Genomic DNA, 20,740 nt, shown 5'->3' with positions numbered 1-20,740 from the left:
AAAATTTGAAAAATGAAAGTAACTTTCTTTTGCTGGACTTGCCTTCAAAAGATGGATACAAATGGAAATTGTTCCCTCTAGAGGAAGCTTGTTAAATTGTTGCTGAAGTTGATCTGGGGATTTCACAGCTGTGGAGATTAGGATCGTGAGACCAGACTCTGATCTTGAACAAAAATGGATATAGAAGAAGTTTTGGTGCTTGCTTTTTGCAAGACAAACGCTTTGCTGGAGCAGATGCATGAGAAGATGAATCTGATGACTGTGGCAGTTCAAAATTTTGGACAAACAGTGAATACTTATATAGAAACTACTCAGGACCCAACCCAGGAACCTGTTCTGACAGGGCAAGTGCAAATGCAGAAGACAATGGAGGAGGTTGCTGCTGAACCTCAAGTAACACAAATGGAGAGACCCGAGGCCCTGCAGGAGCATAAGCCGCTGTTTTTGAAGATTGAACCTGGAATGGGCCGGGGGGGTCTGGAGTTGTGGGGGTCCTTAATTTTGGAGGGACTTTGAAACATGCATTTAAATACTTTCTGGACTACCCGGTTGACTGTGGGGAATGGGACTGTGAGGAATGGGCTGATCTGCCGAGGGGAGATGGAGATATCTTTGGGCTGGAGTTTCCCCGAGACCTACTCCTCAATGAGAAAGGAAAGAAATTAAGAAAGAGACCAACAAAAGACAAGGCCAAGTGCTGGTATAAACAAGAAGAAGAACTGCAGAAGGGACTTGGAAAAGACTTAAGAGCCTCGGACATAAGGCTACCAGGTTGATGGACAAGATGGAAAGGACAGTAAGGCCTGACATAACCCGAGACCAGGAAGAAGGGACGTTGGATGAAGATTGGAAGAAAGCTTAAAAAATTTATTTTGGGAATTAGGGTAAAATTTATTTTGGGAATTAGGAAAAATGGTGGAATGAAATTATTTGGCTTTAGTAGAAATGATATTAGGAGATATGTATAAATAAGTATTAAGTTCTAGGATTTAAGGTATTTTATTGTAAGATAAGGTTAAAATTAATTAAGGTAAATTGAATGACAGAATATTTTGAAAGATGAAAAGGATTTGCTGAGTTAATTGATAGGTTAGACTGTTAAGATAAATTATCCAATAAAAATTGAGAAAGATGGAAAGAATTTGCTGAAACAAATAATTAAACTAGAATACAAAAAGGGAGGTGTGAGGAGGTCGATGAAAGAAGTAAATGAAAGACAAAGAGATGGAATATTGGATGTGTGTTTTATTTTTTTATTGTTATTGCTGTATTTTTCTTTCTATTTTTACTTTTTTTCTTTTTTCTATCTATTTTTTATATATTGTAACGTATATGTTGTTAATTTCTTTTTGCTGTTTGTTTTCTGTTTCTCTTCTTTGTAATCTCTAAATTCTTAATAAATATCATTTAAAAAAAAGAAAGAAACACCTCTGCATCCCAACAGCTTTTTCATGTTGAATATCGTCTGCCCTTGAGATGTACTGCACAGTGAACTTCACACTCGCAGGAGCCTCAAAATCACACAAACAACAAAAGACCATTCAGGAAAGTATCTAGATTAATCAATCTATTCAATGAGAGCTTAAAAAAACAAACAAACTATGAATCCTTTGTAACCAGCACTCAGGCTCTAAAAAAGCAATTTCAAAGCAAGTGGAGTAAAGTGTGTTGTATGCTATATATGCAAGTTGATTCTCTGGCTCCTGAAATTCTGGAACAAGCTTCAGCTGAGCTATCTTTTGCTCCTGTAGAGACAGACTAGAGGTTAAATACACACACAGTGAGAAAAGATTTAAACCAATAAAAAAAGCAAATACGTCACAGCCTCTTTCCCTCATGGCATTTATTTTGAATGTCATAAACATCTGGGCACATGCTAATAAGGGTTTGTGCAGAACTTTACAGGATACAGTTGAGGGAGGAACAGAGATACAGTGGTACCTCAGGTTATGAACTTAATTCGTTCTGGAGGTCCGTTCTTAACCTGAAACTGTTCTAAACCTGAAGCACCACTTTAGCTAATGGGGCCTCCTGCTGCCACCACGCCACCGCCTCACGATTTCTGTTCTCATCCTGAAGCAAAGTTCTTAACCCAATGTACTATTTCTGGGGTAGTGGAGTCTGTAACCTCAAGCATCTGTAACCTGAAGAGTCTGTAACCCAAGGTACCACTGTAGAGTACAAAGTCATGATAACTGGGGGCGGGGGGTGGTGGAGGCCAAGGCTATCAATGGCTACTAGCCACAATGGCTATGTACCACAGAGCCTAGGACTTGCCGATCAGAAGGTCGGCGGTTCGAATCCCCGCGACGGGGTGAGCTCCTGTTGCTCGGTGCCTGCTTCTGCCAACCTAGCAGTTTGAAAGCACGTCAAAGTGCAAGTAGATAAATAGGCAGTTACCTGGCGGGAAGGTAAACGGCATTTCCGTGCGCTGCTCTGGTTCGCCAGAAGCAGCTTGGTCATGTGGCCACATGACCCGGAAGCTGTACGTCGGCTCCCTCGACCAATAAAGCAAGATGAGCGTTGCAACCCCAAAGTCGGTCACGACTGGACCTAATGGTCAGGAGTCCCTTTACCTTTTAGAGCTGCAGCCAGAAAAGGGCTAGGCTTGGTGTATTTCAATAGGACTTCCACTCACAGCAATTCTTCAAGAGACTAAATGTTCTCTTCCCCACCTCATCCCACCGCTGATCTGAGTCTTGAGTAGACCCCAAAGCCATGTCCAAGTGCCAAGCAGAACAATACAGAATGTCAGGTTCTGAATGCATTTTTCCTGCTAATATCAACAGGGATGTCTAACCGCAGAACATTACCAAGCAGATGGGAGGAAGTCCTTTTCGGCATGCTGTCCATCTGCAGTGATTGAGCATCAGCCCATTCATCTTAGCCCAGCTTACAGGCAGGGAGCATCAGCCTCACCTCCATTCTAGGTCCTCTCCCACCCTCAGCCAGTTCAGCTGCTCTTGCCTGCTACCGCCACTCTGGCAGCTGCGCTGGGCCACTTGAAGGAACTCTGTCATTCCCACACAGCTTTATGTTGACTTCCTGAGTTTTGTCCTGTCATGGGAATGAGGTCGCTAAGTTCAAATCATTAATTTCTGAGGTGGAGAGAGGCTGACAGGCCCAGCCCTGACAGGAATGATGATGGATATACAGGAGAGACCGAGCAAAACCTGCTGCTTAATCATATAGCAAGGGTCTCTTTGGGGCACTAATGCAGTCCAAGTGCTTTCCATCCGATTGCACCATTTAAACTCTAAATACTGGCAGCTGCTGCTATGTGGCCGCAGTTCTTCAGACATGATGGCATACCCGGCAGGGAGTATCATTTCTGCTTTGCCAGAACATGTGTCTTCTCACCACCCGAGTTCACACACCACAGCTTGGTCTCAATCCCAATACAGTGGTACTTCCGGTTAAGTACTTAATTCGTTCCGGAGGTCCGTGCTTAACCTGAAACTGTTCTTAACCTGAAGCACCACTTTAGCCAATGGGGACTCCTTCTGCTGCCGCGTTGCCAGAGCACGATTTCTGTTCTCAACCTGAAGCAAAGTTCTTAACCTGAAGCACTATTTCTGGGTTAGCGGAGTATGTAACCTGAAGCGTATGGAAACTGAAGCGTATGGAACCTGAGGTACCACTGTATAATATCGAGTTATAGGACTCAAAGTTAAACCTGGCTCTTGTAGTCTATAGATGTTAGAACTCTGGGGGTTTGGAGGGCAGTTAACAAAGTTGCCTTCTCTCAACTAACCCCCTCGCCCCCCCAAAATCCCTCCAGTCCAGGGATGAGAAATCTGTGGTTCTCCAGATGTTGTGAGATCATAGTTTCCACCATTCTGAACATTTGTTATGCTGACTGGGTCTGATAAGAGTTTGAAGTCCAACAACCTCTAGGGGGCTACAAGAAGACTCCCTATTTTTACTATCAATCACATCAAGTGCCACTAAAAGTGTTCAATAAAGCTGTGTCAACACATACAAAACTGCCGCAATGCTACACAGGTGAGGAACCACCTTTGGAAATGTAGCCATAAATGAATTTGCAAGTTGTAGACCAAATATCTCCACTTGCATCAATGCAACACTGGGACAGCTTGGTCAGTGATGTGAGCTTTCCATAAAATGCTGGTGCTCTTTGAAAAAAGCAGGTCAAAGTTGAATTACTTCTCTTAAATCAGATCTTAGTTGGCCATTTCTGTTGTTCTGCATGGAGAAAAAGGGAGAGGGACAGAAGAGATATTCCCTTTTTGAGGGGCCTTATAGCAATGGCCTTCAACTGGTGGGTCAGGATTCTAAACTAGGTCATGAACTAACTTAAAGTGGGTCAAGAAGGGGTATCACCACCACTACCACTTTCCTGGAAAAGAGATGGAACTACAATAGCTCAAGTGTGTAATAAAGAAGGTGTGTGCAATAACTCTGCCAGGGGAAGTTTTGCTAGCTTTATCTTTTCTTGGCACCTTATACTACTTATAGGTAAAAGGGACAGAGGAAATATAACAGAAAGGCTCTGTATTTAGGATGTTTTCCCTTTTTCCTGGGAGAGGGGTGTAAAGTTAATTAACTGTGGGGCAACCACCAAGGACACCTCTCTTCATGCCTTAGTTACTAAAACTATCAGCAGATTAATGATATTGTTATGCCATAAAGTCAATAGACTAACTGGGCACTGGGAAGGTGGGGCCCTGATGGACTCCAGTTACAAAAGCTGAGGCGGCTGAAGAGGCTGGAGACCAGCTTATCTGTCTCTTATTGTAGACCCAGACAGCTTCTGCAGCCTCCACCATGAACCACCATTGGCAGGATTAGCAACAACAGCAGCAGATACGTTCTCTGATTAAGATAATATTTTATTTTCTTGTTAATTGTTCTCTTTTAAATGTACCTTTTATATTTGACTCCATTTAATAATGTTTTTTTTTGAAATGTTTAAGATTTTTGTGTGTGAACTTTGATGCAAGTTTGGGCAGATAGCTCAGTCAGTAGAGCATGAAACAAGACTCTTAATCTCAGGGTTGTGGATTCAAGCCCACTTTGGGCAAAATATTGATTAGACTAAATGACCATTGTGGTCCCTTCCAACTATTCTATGGCTAAATGTGCCTTCTGTAGTTGACCTCCTTTGTAATGGTTCATTTTGAAATCTTTCAAGTTAATATTTTAGTTTCCTATTAATTATCTTGTATACTTTATATTTGACTTTCTTCAGTAACGTTTCATTGTGAGTTGTTTTATTTGATGTTTTAATGTGCTGTGAACTGCTTTGAAATTTTTCTTTCTTAAAAATATAAAGCAGTATAGAAATGAAATTAATAGGAGTCCAACATCCACCGTCTTTCCTCCAGAAGAAGCAGCCTAGAAGGAGTTGCTGATAGTTAAAATGTCAGCTCACAAAAGTAACCCTTCCACAGATCTTCGGGTTCCCAGCAGTTGATTATGATCATCAATTGTATCCTGTACAATTATTAATAACTTTACAAAAAAAGGACCAATAACATATACAATGATCAACAATCTCATGTAGCCTCAGTACAATGTAATTACACATCATTGTATTCTAAAACATATGACAGTGCTGACTAAATATTTAACTGATGTGTTTCAACTTCTGTCACTGAAGAAGACTTTGTAAGTTGAAATATGTCTGGCATGTTTTTCAAAGAACATCTGATTGGCGCAATTATCATCAGCAGGATACAATTGTTTTGGACAACCATATCTTGGAATTTCAATGCTGTGGTGTAGTTATTATTTAGTGATACATTTAGTCAGCACAGTCAAATGTTTTATAACCCACTGGTATGTAATTACATGCAGTTTTTGCAACTTGTTGTTGAGAAACTACGCAAGCTTGCTGGTTAATAATTGTATATTTTATTGGTCTTTCGAACACCTATTTTCTTTGTAAAGTTTTTGATTTTTAAACACCACACAGCATAGAATTGCAGAGCTGGAAGGAACCCCAAGAGTCATTTAGTCCAAGTAATGTTGAGTATGATCCCCCAATAACCCTCTGAGTTAGATCAGGTTGACAGAGATGAGTGTATCAAAGTTTCATTGCTGGGCATGGATTTGAACTCAACGCACTAAGCCACACCACCACACTGGTTCTCAACAACCTAGAGGTAAAGAAGATTCAGAAAAGGTAGGCAGGTTGACTAGGTCTAGCAGTCCTAGACAAAGCCCTGGTAGTCAGCAAACTACAGACCTACCATAACAAATAAAAAGAAGCTTGTTTTATGTAGTAACATGGGATGGATTTAAGTAGCTGATACAGAACACACATTTGTGAGCTGGTCCATTATAAATAGCATTCCTCCAAGTTTGAAAACCAAAAAGCAAGTACTGCTGCTCAATGTCTCTTTGTTTAGGAGCATCTTTTAATAACAAAATTAATACTTGTTTGTTTGTTTCCCCGTTAATATCTCCCCAATGATACTTAACATTAATTACTACATTTAAAGGAAGTTCCGTCTTCATTACTGTCATCACCCCTTTCTCTTCTCATCTTGAACATCTGAAATTTGTTTTCGGTTGTGGTGGGGGTGTGAGTGGAATATGCAAAAGCTGAATGTTATTTATTCGCTTTTTTAATTTGTGCAATGTCAAGTACAAAGGAATCAATATTTTTGTCATTACGCCTGCTGTCATCTCCCCCCCCCCCCGCTAACCTCCTGCAGCACCATAATCTTAGCTGTCATTTGAGTTTTAATTGTGTTGTTTCCTCTTGTGTGTGGAAGTAAATCTTATCTGTTTTGGATTAAAATTCAATGAAGGTCACAGCGGCTCGAAAATTTACCAGGCTGCTGCAATTAATGTTCATTTGGCTTTGATAAATTGGAATGTTTCCCCACAATAGGAGTGGAGTGGATTTCAGAAGCCATAATTCTTCCATTACCTCAATGATTTCCCTTGCATGATGGAGCAACCTGTCACTGCTCTGTTTGTCATCTGTCACTTCAAGGTTCTGGGCATATGCCTGATATGATTTATTATGATTATTTGGGCTGCTTGTGTCAAAACATTTAAAACCACTAATTATTCTTCCCCTGTAAAATGCTGAATTAAACAAAATGAACAACGTACCCCTCCCTCTGCTCTGCTTATTCCCCAGCTTAATTATAATTCCCGGTCATTATAAATCCTCGCTAAGGGCTTCCTTTCACATGGTTTATTTCTGAGACAATGGCTGGTTTAGAATCTTTTAAGAGGTGTACCTGCAGGTTCCATCAAACCAGGTGGTGATGGGAAGTGCCACGTAAATGACATGGTACTTTACACCAGCTCACATCTGTTGCTTCTTTGCAAAAAGGCAACTTTCCCAATGGCTGAGTTATGAAGCTATGCAACTACCTTCAGTGAGGAAAGCAAATTTACTTCTTTAATTAAAACCTACTAAAAAACCTTTTTTCCCTTAAAAAAATGGAATTCCTTAAAAACCCCATACTTTAGTCAGTGTCAGGGTTATCCTAAGTGAACCACAATCCAGTAACAGCAACTTAGGTTCTGTGCTCAAAATAAATCATGCTAATTAATGCACCATATGCAAATATGCTGGTGGTAAATTAATCTGCTCAGCCTGCATATTTTTGCACAGTGATTTATTACAGTGATATATGTACTAATATGATATATTCTGCAATCCACAGGCTAGGGTTTTGTCAACTTTTCAAAACTGACCCCCTTTGTAAAGTTATTCATCTTTCAGTGCAGGCCTGAGGTTGTGGCTGAGTGCTCTGAGGGGGAGGAGTTACAGCCTAGAGGAAGCCAGGCTGAATTGAGGGAGGAGTTAGCAGCCAGCAGCAGTCAAACTTAGCTCTTTGCAGATTCTGGGAGCTCATGAACAGGGGAGTTTAATGGGGAGGCCCAAAGGACAATCTCACGGTGTACATAGGACCAAGGGACATGGAAGACTGCTGCAAGGCAGCTGCTGCAGTGACTTGCAGCACCTCTGCCATGTTTGTCTTTCTGCCAGAGAATATGCAATAGTACACTTGCATCAAGTGCAGGCTGACTGTCTTGCTAGAAGATAAGGTGCAACAAACTTGAGGCCTGCCTAGCCACAGCTCGAGCTACAGGACAACATGCAGAATTTCTTGATAGAATTGAGTTGGCTGTGATGGAACAGCAAGATAGATGGGGTGTCCCCAAGAACGAGGAAGATCACCCATTGCAAGAGACTAACCCCTGGAGGAATGTGACACACAGAAGTAGGACAGTCACAAACCACGTTTTATCATTAGAGTTGCAAAATTGCTTCCATGCTCTTACCTTGGGCACCAGTTCTTGGCCAGAGGAGCTAGGACAGCAGTTGCCAACCTCAGAAGACACCAAGGGGGCTGTGGAACGTAAAGTGCACAAAAGGATTCCTGCCACCCCCCAGAGTAGAAAGAAGATAGGAGGAGATGGACTTGAAGGAATCTTTTTCCATTCTTGATCTAACAGCTTCAGATCCAAGGCTCTTGATCATGGATGTGTATGGTAATAACATACTTGCTACCTTCCATGGAGACGATATCGGAGAAAGGGAATTACTCAAACCATAAGATTTCTGCCTTTGTAACTGATCTCAACAACATCAAAATAAGCTCCAATACATAAGAGGTGATGACTGAAGTTAAGATGATGCAGACCTTAGAAGACTCCAAGCAGGCTTTGGAAGGCACAGTACATGGAATGATTCCTGCCACTCCCAAGAGGAGGAAGAGATGTGTGGTGGTGACAGGTGACTCCCTACTGAGGAGAACAGAAGCAGTTGTGTGCAGAGGAAACTGGATATCCCAGGAGGTGTGCTGTCTTCCAGGTGCAAGATTCAAGATGTGACAGAGAAGTTGTGAAGTCTTATGAAGCCCACTGACCACTAACCTGATTCATGTGCATACTAATAATACTTCCATACACAGCCCTTAATGTATAGCAAAGGACCAAACTGCGGGAGGCAGTGGAAGACAGGAGTGCCTGGCGTGCTCTGGTCCATGGGGTCACGAAGAGTCGGACACGACTAAACAACAAATGAGACTATGCACAGGAAGCTGAAAAGCCTTAGGACACAGGTGGTGTTTTCATCACTCCTTCCTGTTGAAGGTCATGGCCCAGGAGGAGTGAGGAAAATACTGAAGGTAAACCACCGGCTGCACAGTTGGTGGTGTCAGGAAGGGTTTGGCTTCTTGGATCATGGTCTGTGCTTCCTTGAGGAAGGAATTATGGGAAGCGATGGGCCGCACCTCACAGCCGTTGGCAAGAATGTGTTTGCTAGAAGTCTCGTGAACCTGATCAGGAGAGCTTTAAAGTAGAACAGGGGTCCTCAAACTACATTCCGCAGGCCAGATCCGGCCCGCCCATTGCCTGGGATGACCACAGTCAACACGAGCTTCCTTCCCTCTGAACCGCTACTACTGCAAGCGGCTGGGTCCAATCCCTTCCAGCTTCTGGCAGCGCCTCTTTCCTTTCCTCCCTCTTACTTGGTCGCCCTTCACTCTCATATTCCCCCCCCCATTGAAATACTTGTAAGTTTATGTTGATTAAAATTGTTCTTCAGTTTAAATATTGTTTTGTTTTTCCTGTTTTTTGCGCACTACAAATAAAATATGTGCAGTGTGCATAGGAATTCGTTCATATTTTTTTTCAAACTATAGTCCAGCCCCCAACAGTGTCTGAGAGACAATGGCCCCCTGTTTAAAAAGTATGAGGACCCCTGAAATAGAACTTGAGGAGGAAGGGGACAACATTACAGATGACAGAAGAGTACCTGGTGCTGGGGATAATAGCTTCACTAATGTGCAGGAAACTGAGGTAGTGCTCCAGAAACCTGCCAAAGAGCAGGAAACTACAAGAAGGAAGCAGATGGAGGGAACATCTTATGGTTCCAGTTGTCTGGAATGCACAGAGTATGGGAAACAAGCAAGACGAATCACATCTTTTAATATATGATGGCAAAGATGACCTGGTAGGCATTAATGAAACCAAGTGAGATGAGACCCATGACTGGAATGTAGGAATTGATGGGTATAACCTGTTCAAAAAGAATAGACCAAACAGAAAGGGAGGAGGAGTAGCATTATATGTAAAGGATGTGTACACTTGTGAAGAAATCCATGACCTAGAGCATGGAAAGCAGATTGAGAGTATTTGGGTAAAAACTGAAGGAGAAAGAAACAACAGTAATCTTACGGTGGAGGTCTGCTGTAGACCACCAAGCCAGACTGAAGACTTGGATGATGCTTTACTAGAGCAGATTACCAAACATTCAAAAAGGAGAGCTATAGTAGTCATGGGAGACTTAAATTTCCCTGATATCTGTTGGAACTCAAACATTGCCAAGAATGTAAGGTCTGACAAATTCCTCCTTGCCTCGCTGACAATTTCATTTCCCAGAAAATGCAAGAAGCAAAATGGGGTCATCTGTCCTGGACCTGGTCCTCACCAACTGTGAGGAACTGATTGTCAAAGTGAAAGTACAGAGGAAAGGAAAAGCTGAGTGTAGTCAGCTATGCACTCTAGACTTTGAGAAGCCTAATTTCAAAAAACTGCAGGAGCTACTGGGTGAGATCTCATAGTCAGAAATACTCAATGAGAAGGAAGTCCAAGAAGGATGGGAGTTTTTAAAAGGGGAAATATTGAAGGCCCAGATGCAGACAATCCCAACAAGAAAGAAAAGTGGGAGGCATCTAAGGAAACCGGTGTGGCTGCATAAGGAGCTTACAGATGAGCTGAGAGTTAAGAATGGCAAATGGAAGAAAGTGGAAATCACAAAGGAGTATATATGAGTAGCTAATAGTTGCAGGGGGAAGGTCAGGCTGGCTAAAGTTCAAAATAAGCTCAGGCTTGCAAGAGAGGTTAAAAATAATAATAAATGTTTCTTCAGCTTTGTCTGAAGTAAGAGAAAAAACAAGCAGGTAGTAGGCCCTTTGCATGGAGAAGACAGAGAAATGCTACTGGGTAACAGAGAGAAGGCGGAACTACTCAACACCTACTTTGCCTCTGTCCTCACGCAAAAGAAAAGCAATGCCTAAAGAAAAGCAATGGCATAAGGAGGGAGCTGCAGCCCAATATAGGAAAAGAGGAAGTAGAGTAACCTAGCTACTTTAAATGAATTCAGATCTCCAGGACCTGATGAGTTGCATTCAAGGGTTCTAAAGGAGCTTGAGGAAGTAATATTAGAGCTTTTGTCTATGATCTTTGAGAATATGTGGAGAGCAGGTGAGGTCCCTGCAGACTGGAGGAAGGCAAATGTTGTCCCCATCTTCAAAGGGGGGGGGGAAGACCCAGGTAACTACTGACTGGTGAGCTTGACGTTAATACCAGGAAAGTTCCTGGAACAGATAGTTCAACACTCTGTCTGCGAGCACTTAGAAAAGGATGCTGTAATTACAAAGACCCAGCATGGGTTTTTCAAAAGTAAGTCATGCCAAACAAACCTCATTTCTTTTTTTGATGTGGTAACAAGCTTGGTGGATCAGGGAAATGCTGTGGACATTGTGTATCTTGATTTTAGTAAGGTTTTTGGCAAAGACCCTCCAAAATATTCTTGCGAAGAAGCTGGTAAAATGTGGGTTGAACAAGGTAACTGTAAGGTGGATATGCACAAATATAAGACAGGGGACATCTGGCTTATAAGCAGTACATGTGAAAAGGATCATGGGGTCTTTGTTGACCACGAGCTAAACATGAGTCACCAGTGTGATGCAGCAGCAAAAAAACCCGAAGGCTGCATCAACAGAAGTAAAGTGTCCCGATCGAGGGAAGTCATAGTACCACTCTATTCTGCCTTAATCAGGCCACACCTGGAATATTGTGTCCATGCTGGGAACCACAATTTAAGAAGGATGTTGACAAGCTGAAACATGTGCAGAGGAGAGCCAATATAATCAAGGTTCTAGAAACCAAGCCTTATAAGAAACCGTTTAAGGAGCTGGATATGCTTAGCTTGGAAAAGAGAAGACTGAAAGGAGATATGATAGCCACCTTCAAATATCTCAAGGTTTATCCCATAGAAGATGTAGCAAGCTTGTTTTCTCCTGCTCTGGAGGGTAGGACCTGAACCAATGGATTCAAGTTACAAGAAAGGAAATTCCGACTAAACATCAGGAATACCTTTCTGGTGGTAAGAGCTGTTTGACAGTGGAACAGACTCCCTCAAAAGGTAGTGGATTCTTCTTCTTTAGAGATTTTAAAGCAGAGGTTGGATAGCCACCTGTCAAGGGTGCTTTAGTTGAGATTCCTGCATTGTTGGGGGCTGGACTAGATGACCCTTGAGTCCCTTCCAACTCTACGATTCTTTGATTTCCCCCCCCACCTGTGCCCACACCCTCTAATTCTACCCATAAATATGTGCAAATCCTTACAGTGTTCATGGTGTTCATTTAAGCATCTAATCCCACACTGGTATTAGATAAAAAATAGAGCAAGATTATCTCTGACCTAAAATCATGTAAAAGGAATCATTACACAAAACAAAGAAGCAGCTCTTTCCAATTGTTTGACTCAAATAACAAAGTGATGATCTAGAAATGGAGGAAGCAGTCACCCTCTCCTCAAACACACACTCAATGAGGGTCATCTACCAGGGAACAAGCAATTCAGCCAGGTCTAGGATTTAAAAAAAGTAATTTCTGGTAGAAAACTGAGGGCTGGGCAAATTCACACGCCGTGCTCTGCAAAACCATGACTTTACCTGAATGTCCCGGCTCCGGAGGGAGGAGACCACTTTGCCACTTCATTGGCTGTTCAGATAAGCACAACAGCTAAGACAAAGTTTTGCTTATGGTGTCGTCTGAACACAGCACTGTGCTTGGGGTCTCTCCTCTTTCACCGCCGCCTATGGCCAAAGACCCTAACATTTCCCAAGAAGAAATAAATACATTCCTTGTTGGGTCACCCTCCCCGCCCTCCCCAATCATAACAACAACAATACTGCTTCCCCGCTTCCTGCCATAGAAGCCCTGCACACTTACTCACAAGTAAGCTCCCTCCTAAGCCTGAGCCCAGTGAGCTCCAGGTGGGTGCACATGCTTCCAGCCTCAGCCAAGAAAGCTGAACTGTAGCAAGAGGGCAGTGGCAGAACCAGGGCCTCGCCATCAGCAGCTAATTTAAATTGAGAGCAAATTTAATAAATAAATGGACAAAGAAGGTAAACAGCTCAGCTTGTGCCAGAGCCTGAAGGATGCACGGTCTGCTACGTGGCAGTTGAAGCCTGGGTTTGTCCTGTTGGGAAGGAATTGTTTCTAGGAGCCCCACACAATTCGGGACATTAGGGACCAAGGGACAAATCTGTGATAGCTCATATTTTCTGTGATGGTCTCAGTCAAATCATGGCACTTGGAGGGTATGTTGTCCTATGGTTACAGATTGTGTAAGAAACCTTAACTTTGATCCCAGGTTTAGACAACACATTAAGCTGAACCATGCCTTAGAGGAGCAAATTGGGAGTGAATCCCTCACAAGGAACCAGCATTTTCATGCAGTGACAATAAGAAATATTCTGGGCTTACCAGGCCAGGCAGACCAGGCCATTATACACTTTACACCCCCACCACTTTACAGAGTTTAATTCAGACCTGGGCCAATTCATCTAACCCTCAAGCCTAGTTGTGCCTTAAGAATAGAAGCAATTCCCCACTTCATAAAAAAAATATTTAAAAAAGCATACAGGAGGATTGAACTTGCATTCCCTCACCCCAAACACCCATGCTTTCACTGCAATTCAGGCCCACACCACAATTTTACCAGTAGCCCCATGGCCTTGGTGTAATAATACTTTCCTCCATGGTTTTCAATTAGTGATCCTTGGCTCCCTGGGAAGACTTGAGGGATGTTCAGGAGAGGAGAAGCAGTCTATCCTTCCTTCCCTTCCTTTCATTTACTTATAGCCCATATCTTCCTGCATATCTCTCTCTCTCTCCTCTGTCATCGTCCTCTTCCTCTTCCTCTTCCTCACCATCTCCCAGACACGTTTCAGATTCCCATACCCTCCAATGTTCCTTAGATGAAAATAGGGACTTTTCTCACTCCCTCCCCAACTGACCCTCAACACCCCATTTTTTTGTATCCCCCCAAGCAGTGCATTTCCTGTCAGATGAAGGGCAAGTGCCACCCCAACTGCATAAATGGGACATAGCACACACACCCTCCACTGCCCTGAAAAAAACCCTTAATACTGTTTTTATTTTGCTAAGTTTGGTACGTCTTTGTGCTGGCACATATGCAAACACTTTTGATCCAAAACTCCAATGTGACTGATGTTTGATACTCTTCCAAACCAAAGTTCAAATGCTGTTCTATTTGTAGCTTTTATTAGCAGTCTGTTCTGCAAATATGTTGCTTTCATCACTGCCTCACCCCAACATTCATATGATAAATTAGACTGTGCCAGCATACACCTGACCATCTCCATTAGAGAGTAATTCTTTCTCTCTGCTACGCCATTTTCTGGGATACAAGTTGCACTTGAATTCTTCTTGACCATATTTGCTCTTTCTTGACCTGTGTCCATTATTTTTCAAAACCTTGTGCATACAAAATTCCATCTCTGATAATTGCACATCTGTTGCAATTAAAATTTACATTAAATACGTACTCAATCAGAGTTGACACACTCAGCAAACTGTCTGTTAATTCTGGCAAGTAAACTATATTTCTCATTTCGTTACAAATAGTTTCTCGGCCTGCAACACACTTAAGCAAACCTGCTCCTTTTCATTGCACAGATATTCTATGGCCATTTGCGATTGTAACTGTCTCTGGTGCTTTTTCATTTAACTCTGAAAAAAGTCAGCATCACATGTCATGTGCATTGAAGCTCCTGAATCAATTAAACATCTAGAAGAGTTACTGTCAACAACATCAGTTTTCCTCTAACTTGAGATTGCTAGATAGTTCTGATGGAACTGCAAATGCATTTTTAGTTTGCTTTCTGCCACCACCCTGGAACTTTTCTGTATTAGTGCCATTTTGTTTTGTACAATTCTGTGCAAAATGTCCTATTTTCCCACACAAGAAGCATCTAGTTTTATCTCTTTTGCCTGCACCTTGGGAATCAGTTTTATTTTTAAAATTATACTTATCAGTCTTTTGTACAGCAAATACTTGTGTTTCACCCTCTGCTGCCTTTTCTGCTCTCCTAGCAGCCTCCTCTTAAAGTCTTAATACAATGTATTTTTGTGTGTTCCCGCTTACATGCGCACCAAAAACGATGCTGAAAATGGGCAGGGACGGAATGGCGTGGGGCAAGGGTGAAACGGAAAAAATCCCACTTATGTGTGTCCCAGTGCCATACAGCATGGCCCAAAATGGAACCTGTAAGTAGGGATTCCCTATATCCCACAGGTGAGCTACAAAAAGAATGTGGTTGGTCAAGGGAGCCAAGGACTCAAAAAGGTTGAAAACCACTGCTCTAAGCAGTTCATAAAAGCACTTACATAAATAAAAAGGCACTTGTATGATATTGTATCTACAGCTCCTGCAGATGCTACAGCTGCAAAGATTAATTTCATTTTCACTTATATGCAAACATAGAGAGCCGGGTTTAGTATGCACTCAAAGCTCCTTACAAGTTTTGTTCACTCCACCTGCAGACACAATCCCTGCCAACACCAGAAACAAAAGGTAGCAACAAAAAGGGGAAATGGACCCCCCACTTTCATAATGTTGGAGCAGGTCAAAGGCCTGACATGGTCCAGCATCCTGATCCTAAAATAGCCAAGCAGACATTCACGGGAAGCATGAAAGCAGGGCTTGAATGCAACAGTGCTCTCCCCAGTTGCAATTCCCAGCAGCTGATGTTCATAGCCATTATGACTAGTAGCTGCTGACAGCCTTATTCTCAATAAATTTGTTGAATCCACTTTTAAAGCCTTGCAAGTTGGTGGAAGTAAACTACACAGTTCAATGATGTGCTGTGTGAAGTACTTCCTTTTATCTGTCCCAAGTGAGGAAGAAAAACATATCCCAATCTGCTTTATCCACACAATGCGTAACATTATATGCCTCTATCGCATTCTTCCCACCATCACAACCTCCTTGCCTTTCCCCCAAACTAAAACATGCAAAAATAAAAAAATATATAGAAAGAACTCTATACTCAACACAGGTACCACAACACGGGCATTACTCTTCTTGGCAAAAGCAAAAAAGAAAAAGAAATAACAGTGGATTAATCCCCACTACAGCAGCTGTGCAAGCAGAACTGTGGCAATTTACAGCTGAAGTTAAGGTGGAATCAATTACTGTTCCTTGGATAGGTTATCACAAAGCTACCCATCATGAGCATCTTATACAGGTGAGAGGAGTTCAGACATCACCTGTGTCTCCCTTGCCTTCTCTCTGAAGAACACCAGTCAGAGACTACTATTCCAGAAGTCTCTCTTCTCAATCCCAGAAAGTCTGCACAGTGGCAAGCGGCAGCTTTTAAAAAAGCCTTAACAACAAAAAGCCTTGAAGTGATAAAGCTTTGATTTGCAGGGTGCTGCAATAACAGATTTGCTTTCTCAGTGCAAACAGCAAAAAACAAAATCCCCCTAAAATACCACTGTGCTGCTGATACCTGCTTGATGAGTGTGATCAAACTTTAAAAAGCATCAAGGTACAGTATATGTTGTCCCATTGCTTTGTCTTTATCTGACTGAATATAGCATAGAAAAGCCATGTTCTTCTGACAGCACTGAAGTCTTCAATTCACATGTTTTGAGTTACACGAGAGATAATGACAACAAAGACATGTTGAAGTTGTCATCCTATTTGTCATTTAGTATTTACCCTTGCCCTAGAGAGAATATCCCTCCAAACTCCCCCAGGCCACACTTTGCTGCTCTTGTCAAATAATTTAAAAAGGAAATTTGGCTACACAGTACCCAGAGGCAGTGGACCAGCCTGGAACTTTTAAGAGCAGTGGAGTTTAATCATGAATACACTCAAGGCCAGAAGCAGCTGATGTCCCTTGGGACTGGTAAGGCAGAAAGCACAGGCACCAAGGATAGGTGGGGACAAAACCAATAACAAGCAGAGGCAACTAATCCTCGTTTGGTTTGGTCTCTTGCTGCATTCTACAATGAGAAGGAAGCTGACCCAGTCAAGGTCAGTCAGGTCCACTCCCTGGGTTAGTCATAAGCAAGAAGGCAGGCACATAGGGGCTGGCTGAGGGCAGAATGAGGTTGATGGGGCAGTTAATTCTGATAGACCAGCATTCACTGCTCAAGGCATATTCCCTTTACAAAGAAATAACCCCAAATAGCCCTCCTCCCATGCTAACCTGACTGCTGCCTAGGATCTGGCAGAGAAGCCCTCCTCTGTTCCCTGTGGTGGAAGAGTGGTTGGCAGTAACTAGGGAGGGCATTCTCTGTGGTGGCACCCAACTTGTGGAACACCTTCCCCCCACTGAAGTTTAGCTATCCACCTTCTCCTGCTGTTTTCTGCTGGTGAATGAAGGTGTTATTATTACTACTATTACTATTCCAGCAGGCATTTTGCCTTTGCTGGGTAGATGTTTTTATCTGAATATCATTTTAACCTGTCATGCCTGCTTGCTTCCATTGTATTTTGCTGTGGTTTTATAGCAAGGCTGTAACTTATGCAGAAAAGCAGTGTGAATAAAGATACAGGTGTAGTTATATGGATATATACATAAATCAAATCCACTTATGACCATAGATAGAGCAGTTGGTCAGTAATCAGCATGGTGCTGATAACACCAAGTCTGCAGGTTTGATCCCAATGAGGGACAGATGCATATTGTAGGGGCTTGGACTAGATGATCTTCATGGTCCCTCCCAACTCTATGATTCTATTATTCTTTTCAGAAGAAGCTGAATGAGGAGGGTGACAAGAAAAGAGGGGTGTCTTTGAGATGGTAAAGGGGAGAATGGTGGTCACTCACCATGACGGAGATGTGGAGAATATGCATCTGTTCCTCCACAATCTCTGATGGCTCCTGCAGGGTCGGCGGTGTGTTCCTAGAGAGCTGTTCAGCACTGCTCATAGAGACATGGAAATAGAGGGTGCCATTTTCCAGCCACTGCTGCTTCCAGTGTACCAAGGAAATGTCAGAAACCGTTCCGGACATCTCTGCAAGAACAGAAACAAAGAGTTGTTCAGTATATTTAGATACTGTTGAAAAGGGCTTCTTCCTGGGTATCTCTCAGCAACTCCCATTCTCAACAGTACCCAAGCTTAAAGATCATGTAACTGCATGTAACTGCTCACAATATCATATGATATTGCAGAGTTTGAAAGGATTCCCAAGGATTTTCTGGTCCAACTCCCTAGAATGCAGGAATCACAGCTAAAGAATCCCTGTCAGATAGTCATCCAACCTTTGCTTAAAAACCTCCAATAAAAGTCCACCACCTTCCAAGGTTGCTCATTCCACTGTTGAACAGCTCTTATCATGCCCTTTGACAATGTGCTATAGCCTTCCTCAACCTGGTGCTCTACAGATGTTTTCTTCTACAATTTGCAACACTCCATCTGTTGGCTGTGCAAGCTAGAGTTGATGTGAGTTGTAGTCTGAAATATCTGGAAGGCATCAGGTTGGGGAAGTCTGCTACATCTTTCACAGCAAAGGTGTCCAGTGAAGCCCTCTGCATTGTGGACCTTCTGGGAAAAAGGCAGGGGGACCCTGCCCACCCTGTGGCCAAGTTCAGACATAATGGGATATTATGATTTCCAGCTACATGAATAAAGAGTGTGAATGCCACACTCCCACCATTATCTTTTTCTCTTTCAAAGCTTCATACAAAGATTGTTGATTCTGGTTTCAAACAAAGCTTGAGTTTCCTGCAATGTACAAGCAGAGGCGTACCTAGCGCCTCCAAAGCTGGGAGAGATCATGGACCAGAAATTTAAAAAGTTTGCATTTTGTTGCCTTTTGCATCCCAGAGCCATTGGAGTTTGGCTGCTCTGCTCCTCCTCTCCCCCCCCCTCTGTTGGTCCGCCTGCCTGCCTTTCTGCCTCCCTCCTTCTGCTCACTGCTTTCCCTTTCACCCCCTACCTCTTCCTCTTCCCTTTTCCTTCTCCTACAAATCAGTGCCCACTCTGCTGCAGTGATGGCCTTTGCCAGCAACTGGATTCCTACACCGAGGTGAACAGAGGAGCCTGCATGCCTTGCCCAGCAACCCAGAGCAGTGGAGGAGCAGCCCAGGGTGGACTCCGAATCACTATGAGCCAGAGTGGAGAAGCACAATTTTTGTGCCCCCCACCCAGGCCTGCGCCCTTGGCAGTGGCCAACCTGACCAACCCCTAGGTACATCCTGTGCCCAAGCTCAGGAACTGTTTGTTTAAATTCTAATTTTAGTGAGAATAAACCAGGATAAAACAGTGGTTTCAGATCACTAGATAAACAAACTCCTTTGGATGGCAGGGAGAACAGTGGCCTGTCAGAAATGAATGCTTCAGGTCTTCTCTTTGCAGCCATGAAAGAGAAGTGGGAAGGAGGAGCACATTGAGTCCAAGGCTCACTACTGTTCATTCACATGGCACAATTATGGGGAAACTTTGTGCCTCAAAATGTTGCTGAACTACAACTCCCATCAGCCCCAGCGAGCATGGTCAATGGCCAAGGTTGATGGATGTTGTAGTTCAGGAACATCTGGAGGGCAAAAGGTTCCCAACAGCTGACATAGCAGGATAACATGGATTACCATTATGTCTTAATCAAGCCACAGGCTATTAAGACAGGAAAGCCATTTCAAATCCTTATATAATGAGAAGCAAGTCATTCACAATGTCTGGCTTCGAACCTTAGAATTGGACCCCAGATGGTTTGGTGACCCTGGGCCAGTTGCCCAAATTTTAGGTTATTCAATTTGATGCAACTTTATTAGGCCACTCGTATCTCAGAAGCTCCTGGTGATAAACACGTATACACTGCACGCAAAACCTCTTCCAAATAACAGCAAATTAAAACTAGTACAAACATTGCCAACAGCAGAACATAAAACACTCAACCTGCTTAGGCTCAGCTACCAAAAATGAGCTGAAACTGAAAGATCCTACACCATTTCTGAAAGATACTCATGAATACAAGCAAAAGGAGCAGCCATGCACAATCTTCTAGTCTTAAAAGGGGCTTGCCCCTGGCTTCAGAATTAAGATATGCAGTAGCTGCTCTTGGAAAGATTGTAGCCAACAGCTACAAACTTCAATATTTTAAAATTCTGCTCGTGTCAAGGACTCATATGCCCCTCTGCGCAAGAGAGGTTTTCTGCTCCACGCAAGTTCATTTTCCTTTCTACAACACTGGCCCCCAGCACAAACTCCCCATTTTGCAGTACTGAAAAGATAGCTGATGTGAGTTTAAGCTGGTGGAACAGATATGAACAGGCAAAGCAGACCCTATCTAGAAAGTGAAACCCTTTGCGTGGAGCTTAGCTTACCTGTCCATCAGACTTATCCCCCTCCACCTCCTCACAAAACTCCCACTGTTCTATAGCTGCCTGAATACCCAGCTGCTGTTTTCCCCCTTGACAGAGACAAGGTTAAACCATTATTGCAAACTCCCTTACTCAGCACTTTGCTAATTATTCTATCGACATATCCAAGACAGAGGCATTGCCACTTGAATCCCCAACGAGGACAGTTAGTGGCCCAGGTCACTCATTATCCAACCAGGAACAAGGACAGGAAACACAAACTTCCATCTAATGGTCCTATCTGAATACTTCAGGAGAGCTGGGGAATAAACGCCTATCAACAACAGCAACATAGGTAGCTGCCTTATACTGAATCAAACCCGCAGGGTCATCTA

At 42.9% G+C, this 20,740-nt stretch overlaps 1 protein-coding gene across 3 annotated transcripts in view; it reads right to left on the bottom strand.

Moving 5' to 3' along the window:
* The window catches only part of ASTN2 (astrotactin 2), a 653,023-nt gene that overhangs the window by 487,555 nt on the left and 144,728 nt on the right, over positions 1-20,740 (bottom strand). For all 3 annotated transcript variants that reach the window (XM_053373809.1, XM_053373810.1, XM_053373811.1), the window contains exon 2: positions 17,873-18,060. In XM_053373809.1, the coding sequence (XP_053229784.1) occupies positions 17,873-18,060 (188 nt within the window). The remainder of the gene's footprint in view (positions 1-17,872; positions 18,061-20,740) is intronic.

This window comes from Podarcis raffonei, chromosome Z (genome assembly GCF_027172205.1).
Source record: "Podarcis raffonei isolate rPodRaf1 chromosome Z, rPodRaf1.pri, whole genome shotgun sequence".
NCBI lineage: Eukaryota > Metazoa > Chordata > Lepidosauria > Squamata > Lacertidae > Podarcis > Podarcis raffonei.
The sequence above is the reverse complement of the archived record's forward strand: the minus strand, read 5'-3'. Positions and strand labels throughout refer to the sequence as shown.